The sequence below is a fragment of the Filicampus tigris genome, chromosome 2 (assembly GCF_054856515.1).
Source record: "Filicampus tigris isolate MCC_2025a chromosome 2, RoL_Ftig_1.0, whole genome shotgun sequence".
NCBI classification, from domain to species: Eukaryota; Metazoa; Chordata; class Actinopteri; order Syngnathiformes; family Syngnathidae; genus Filicampus; species Filicampus tigris.
This window is the reverse complement of record NC_141218.1, coordinates 34,752,925-34,759,791: the sequence shown is the minus strand read 5'-3', so window position 1 is coordinate 34,759,791 and position 6,867 is coordinate 34,752,925. Positions and strand designations below refer to the sequence as shown.

Below are 6,867 nucleotides of genomic sequence, written 5' to 3'. Positions count from 1 at the left end.
CTTTTTTATGCCTTTGTAAATTGATAGTTAGTTACTTTTATTCTATGTTATTGCATATGCGTTTTTTTTTTATTATCTAACTTTTTTAACATTGAACAACTCCTGTATGTTGTTGTTTGTAAAAAAAATACTTTATTATTATTATTGTTATTATTATTATTATTATTATTATTATTATTATTATTATTATTATTATTATTATTATTATTATTATTATTATTATTATTATTATCATTATCTTCTAACTATAGCTGGTAGGCTGTGTTCTGTGTTATGCTGTCACAAGGTTCATGGCTGTTAAGACACTGAAATTAGTATCAATAGTGTGCATTTACAGCTTTTTAGAGTGTATTAGCTATAACTATTTCTTGGTTAAATTTGTGCGCAAATGTTTTTAATAGGTGGGTCACTGATGGTAGTGCAGTTTTGAGAAAATATTAAGCTTAGATTTCACATCTTCCATGTTTGGTTTTCCTTTGAAACAAAGAAGCATAGAAGAAAAGTGGCAGCAATGTGCGTCTGCGTGCTCTTGTGCGCCCCCTTCAGTGTGGCAGAGTACGGTCTGTCTCTCTCACACTATTTTTAGCTGCGGTTTTGTGTGGTCAGCCAGCTAAATATGTGACGCGCATATATTAAATACATTAGCCTGACATGGAGCCCATATTAACGGTGTCTGGAAACATTGTAATGAAGACGTGAAGACAGATGGAAAAAATTTAAGCGTTTCAGAAATGTGCACTTCCTTCCTTTGAGTGCACTAAAGGGCAGGGTCTGTGCCCATAAATTATTGAGTGGTGGTGCAGAGCCCTCAAATTGAACAAACAGCTGTCTTTATTGTATTTGTGTGTAAGGGCATTTCTTGTCTGAATGTGCAGTAGCACCTCAACGCAATGACTAAATGTGTTTTGCATGGAACATTGGCAGCGGTAATACTTAAATGAGGTCGAACTTACCAGTTTGACTGCATGTGTGTGCAATTTCTCCCCCGACTTAGAGCCAAAGTCTCAACTGTTAACACATTCATACTCCAAGCCCTCCAAATTCATTACTGAACACATTTTATGCATTGTGCAACGATGCAACAGAATGCGGTTGTGTATTGTAATTTGCCGGAATAATACAATTTAGTTTTCAGAATTCAAAGTAGTTATGTGTTGGCCGCTTTTGTCTTATGCAGTTACAGCTGCAGGGACAATGTATTCAAACTCTCTGGAGCTCTCAGCTCCCTCTGCTTTGTATGCTTCCTGATTGGCTGAGCCCCGGCCGTGATGTCATCAGCGCATGTTATAAGGGCGCTGACAAATAGCCTGGGAGACACATGAGAAGCAGCGCTGCTAAACTGAGGGGCAGCCTGAGTGAGACACCAGCAGCATAAGAGAAAGTGCGTAGAAAGAAAGACGTGGCGCTCAAGTTTGAACAAAAAGTCATCAACCAGAGACTTTTCTTCCAGTAAGAAGTGAAGGAAGGCAACCACCTGTTGAGGTCTGTACTTTTATTTTCTGGTCAACTTGTTAAATGGGCTTTAAAAACTGGCCTTGCTGAACCTTTGCAGGATCGGATAGAGGGGTTTTTTGGCAACATTTGGGGTGTAATTTAACCAACTGTCAACATGTGGGTGTGCATTTCTCAGTGCTTGCTTTTTTAAAACAGTTTCTCTTGCATGTATGTTTTCTATCTAAGTTATATTGCTCTCAACAGGGCACTGTTGAAATGGTACTTTTAATGGAATTGTGCCGCTTCTCTTCAGATGGGCAGTCCAAGTCCCCCACTGTACCTCAATGTGAGCCCAGAGATGATCAACTCTTCGTCAGACGTGACCAAAAGCGAGGAGGCTTTCAGTGAGGCTACAATGATTGTGCTGGGCATGATCATGTCGTTGCTCATCCTCTGTATTGTTTTCGGCAACATCCTGGTCATAACGGCCATCGGGCGCTTCCAGCGTCTGCAAAACGTCACCAACTGCTTCATCACCTCCCTGGCGTGCGCCGACCTGGTCATGGGTCTCGTCGTGGTCCCCTTTGGTGCCTGTTATATCATCTTCAAAACCTGGCACTTTGGTAGTTTCTGGTGCGAGTTCTGGACGGCGACCGATGTTCTCTGTGTGACCGCAAGCATCGAGACCTTGTGTGTCATCGCCATAGACCGTTACTTGGCCATCACCTCACCCTTCCGCTACCAGACCATGCTGACAAAGTGTAAGGCTCGCATCGTGGTGGTGCTGGTGTGGGTCATCGCCGCCCTGATATCGTTCCTGCCCATACACATGAAGTGGTGGATATCTGATGATAAACAAGCAAAGGAGTGCATCGATGATAGCAACTGCTGTGAGTTCTACACCAACATGGCTTACGCCATCACGTCCTCCATCATCTCCTTCTACATCCCGTTGGTCATCATGGTGTTTGTCTACAGCCGAGTTTTCCAGGAGGCCAAGCGCCAGCTCCGAAAGATTGATCAAAGCGTGGGGCGCTTTCACAACAGCGACAACCTCCAACCGATGGACGCCAACATCGGACGGGGGCAGAAGAAGGTGAAATTTTGTCTGCGGGAACACAAAGCCCTCAAGACGCTGGGCATCATCATGGGGATCTTCACTCTGTGCTGGTTGCCCTTCTTTCTGCTCAATGTGGTGGTTGCCATATGGAAGGTGGAAGACATCGACCTCACTTTTCGGATCCTCAACTGGATAGGCTACGCCAACTCGGCCTTCAACCCGCTCATCTACTGCCGGAGCCCAGAGTTTCGATACGCGTTTAAGGAAATCCTCTGCCTCAAAAGGAACCACAGCTCCAAAGCGGTACCTATGAATGGATACATCTACGATAGACACAGTTGGCAGAGTGAGCCGCAGGGGCGGAGTAAAGGCAACTCAGAAGAAAGCGATGCCAACGAGGGCTGTTTGGAGCAAGGAGCATGTGTTGACAGCGTTGAGGACAGAGCGGTGGACTCCAACGGGAACTGCAGCAAAGACCTCGCGATTGTAAAGGCTGTACTTTAAACTATGAGACTTTTGCCCAAAGGGCAACTTGAATGTTTACACTACTGTCATACACCCATTGACTTTGGCGGGTAAAGCCAGTCAAGCAGCACGGTGGAGGCACCGGAGACTGCTTTAAGGAAAAAACATATTTATCATGTTACAGAAATACTGTTGACAGATTTCACTCATTCATTCTGTTGATATTACATCTACCTCAGCACATTGGCTTGAATGTGCGCTTCGAACATTTGTACTAAAAAACGGAGGCGTTTCTGTCGATAAGGATGTATTGTAGATTCATCAGACTAGATTTTGGCTTTCATCATCGGTGGTGCTTATTTGTGAAACATTCCAAAACCATTCCAGCTTAATTTTGCCTTCATTGGCTTTCCTGTATTTCATGCCAGGCGATCGATGAACAACAGATATGGGATCAAGCTGCTTCAGCTGTTTTGAGAGGCCCCCGCTAAGCCTGATCTCCCTTTTACAGCCTGCTCCTTGGGAGGTTGTGTAGCAGATAGCGCCACTGATAAATAACAGTTATCTCCGTCTCGCCGGTACAAGCTGAGCAACGCCTGTGGCCATTCTCTGTTGGCTTTGTGATAAAAAGCTGCACATTTGTCGAGCAATCAGCAATTGCATTTTCAGCACTAACGTTTCCTAATACGCATACTGTTTTAAATGCTCTCGGTGGCACATGCTGAGCAAGCAATTAATTACCTTCAGTGCACTGGTTCATTTGAATGTAACGCCCACAAGTGTTTTGTTAAATGTTTTGTTTGAATGCGAGTACTGTGTTTACAACATGAACATTCGCACGCGCGTGGCTTTTTCGTGTGCCTGTGTGTGTGTGTGCGTGCGTGCGTGCGTGCGGGTGTGTCTGTGTGTCCGTGTGTATGCACATACCCCGCAGAGGGCGGGAATAGCCAAGACTTAGCAAGAGGCCAAGATGTGTTTTGTAGTAATCATCTTAATGACAAGTGACAAGCAGCGCACGTTTGTCACTTGAGGGACATTTTCCAGACTTCATCTCTAGTGCCATGAAAAAATCCAGAAGAGTCTTGGCACAGAGTTCTTCCCTTGGTGTGTCTGTCTCCAGGAAGTGCCGCAATCCAGCTGAGCCCAGCCCAATAAACAAAAGTAAATCCATTATCGCCACTGTCAAGCTACAGGATCTGATCTCCTCCCTTAGAACAACACGGCTGCACCAATTCCCTCTTTTGAATGCTGCCATCAAGCAAAGGACCAATTTGAAAATGAGTCTTACGAGGACAACTTTATAGGAAATACAGCTGACATTCTCAGCCCAAATTGCTTTGAGGGAGCGAGCTCTCTTGAGTCAGGTTGGGATAACTTGCTTTGATTGCAGCGACAGTTTGCTAAATGTCGCAACAGATGGCTGGAGGAGGGAACTCTGTCGGTGTTAGTAACCTTTGTTTTTGTGGATGTAGCCTTGCCCGTGGGTCCCCATGAACTTTGTATCTCCATGCACTGTAGTGCTCGGTTCAATTTAGCAGAGCAAATTGACGCAAGTACGCGGTCATCATACGTCAATGTGTGTGAAGTGAAAAAACAAAACAAGTTTTTACAGTGTTTTTCTTCTTCATGGATTTATTATAAAGTCAATTCAAGGGTTTAATGTCATAACACGTGCTCCCTAGATGTTTTTTCACTGAACTTTATCAAAAGTAAAATAAATAAATAAATAAATAAATAAAAAAAACAAGACAGGAATTAAATGTTCCCGACTACATTTATTTACACGCACCGTGAACAAAAACTTTGACTGTGGATTTCACTCTCACTTTTCAACTCTCGTTTTTCTGGGGGTTGGATTTTTAAAGGACTGCGTTTGGCATGGTGTATGTCTTTGTGCTGAGGTGCTGTTGCTATTTGTTTTCAGTGATCTGTTTAGTCCCATTAATGGTGGCTTTGAACTACACTCAGTCGTATAGCCACACTGCTCCCTCCTGGCAGTGCTCTTTCCTTGCACCTCGACTTTAACTCCTAAGTGGTGACTTTTCATGTGCACACAACACTTTTGATATATGCAGTTTGAATGATAGGAAAAGCAATCATGGCAACATTCCAACTCTGGATGGAAAAAAGTCAAATAAGAGAGTTAATTGTAGTTGGTTAAGCATCCTTATTACTGTGTGCAAGTGCAATGGCATGCAAAGGCAGAGGTTCAGTTTTATAGCCATTGGACTTCAATTAAAAGAAAAACATTGGAATATGTATGACGATAACTTTACAGTAGCACTGAAAAAAAAAATTGCAGGATTTTATGATTGGAAAAAAGAACACCAAGACTCACTCAATAGTTAGTCTGTTCACGTTACCTGAATATTACTGTGATTTTACACATGTCATTTTGCAAAATGATTGTCTGGTGAAGTGCTGTGGCTCATTGATGTGTCAATTATTAATATTAAATATGCTTCAGCCACTGTGTGAAAAGTGGCCGCTCTTGCCTCTCAATGTTTACTAGATGTTTTTCAACTCCTTCACGCACAAGTTTGTTGTGGGTATACGTCTGTTGCATCATGTGATGTCCTGTGATATTTATGAAAAGCTGCAGCTGTTGTGTTGAACTAAATTATTTATGTGGCATGTATTGTCCCCATTTTGTGATCAATAAATTGCCCAACGATAACAGGTCTACTTTTCTTGTGGTGTCCTTACATGCAAATTCATAGTATTATTATTATTATGCAAGGAAGTACAATTGAACAGAAGGACCCTTGAACATACAAAAAACTGGGTGAGGTTATGTTGTTTCTTTTTATTTCCCCCATTAAAAATGCCTCTGTTTTGATAAAAGAAGGGGGGGAAAAGTTATCTCATCATATTCATATACACTTACCAATCACAATATTAGATAAATCTGCACAATGTAATGAGGTCCAGTGACAGAACCATCTGTCTTTGCAAAGATGCTCAGATTGGACACAGACACTGTCAGTGGGGATTTATGGAACAAAGTATATTATTGTGGTTGTAATTTGCAGTGGTGCATACTTTTTCCTAATATTTCCTCTGTTCGAGGTTAAAATGTATAGTATGTATGACAGTGCTGGACAATGTCGGGTTCAGGGACTATGCAAACACAGTTCCTAAAATCTCACATTTTAAAGCTTGAAGGTCTCGTAAAACTGAAGTCTCTGTTAATATTAAATAAATCAAGTAACAACCAACTAGTAATAGTAATATTCAACAGTTGTTTGCTATGAGGTTGGGTAAATAATGAAGTGAACATTTAATTTTAACGTTCATTGTGTTTCGTACGACCCTCTAAAGCCAAGGCATCACTCGAAGTGGAGTTAATTTATGGAATGCTTTAGATTATGACTTAATAAGTGCTGCTAATATATACGCTTACTAAAAAACTATATGAGATACATATTTTTAATACATACTACAATAACAATAATAATAATAATAATGATGATGATGATAATAATAATGATAATAATAATGACAATAATAATAATAGTGATAATAATAATAATAATAATAATAGTGAGGCTAGGGTTTCCGCTCCTGGTCAAAATGTCTAAGCAATTTGTGTTATAGTTTGTGAGATTGAGCAGATGACATCTGTACTGCAGGGATGAATCTTATTTTTATTTGTATTTCTACTGCATGTGATATTTTTGTTTTTCATGTTAATATGCGGTTCTCGATGGAGAAAGTTTGGACACTACTGATATACTGTATTATGTGGGGTGGGGTAGGTATTTACAAGCTTCTGATTCCGCCCACTCCTTATGTACTGAATATTGTATGTAAATGCATTATCTGGCATGCACTGTGCTCGACTAAACTAGACGAAACTAAACGGAACTAAACTAAACAGTATAGTTTGGCACCACAACACACTACAT

At 41.2% G+C, this 6,867-nt stretch overlaps 1 protein-coding gene across 2 annotated transcripts; it reads left to right on the top strand.

Moving 5' to 3' along the window:
* Positions 1-1,334: 1,334 nt before the first annotated feature.
* On the top strand, positions 1,335-5,636 carry adrb2a (adrenoceptor beta 2, surface a). Of its 2 annotated transcripts, none has more exons than XM_086024497.1 (2): positions 1,335-1,482; positions 1,748-5,636. In XM_086024497.1, the coding sequence occupies exon 2, from the start codon at positions 1,748-1,750 to the stop codon at positions 2,996-2,998; it is 1,251 nt and encodes a 416-aa protein (XP_085880623.1). In that variant the 5' UTR covers positions 1,335-1,482; the 3' UTR covers positions 2,999-5,636. The 2 variants fall into 2 exon arrangements, with proteins under 2 accessions (XP_085880623.1, XP_085880624.1); XM_086024498.1 differs by having other exon boundaries at positions 1,469-1,482; positions 1,699-5,636.
* Positions 5,637-6,867: the final 1,231 nt, after the last annotated feature.

Excerpts from the sequence above, each read along its gene's own strand:
- adrb2a (XM_086024497.1), top strand. The coding sequence starts at position 1,748 with ATGGGCAGTCCAAGTCCCCCACTGTACCTCAATGTGAGCCCAGAGATG.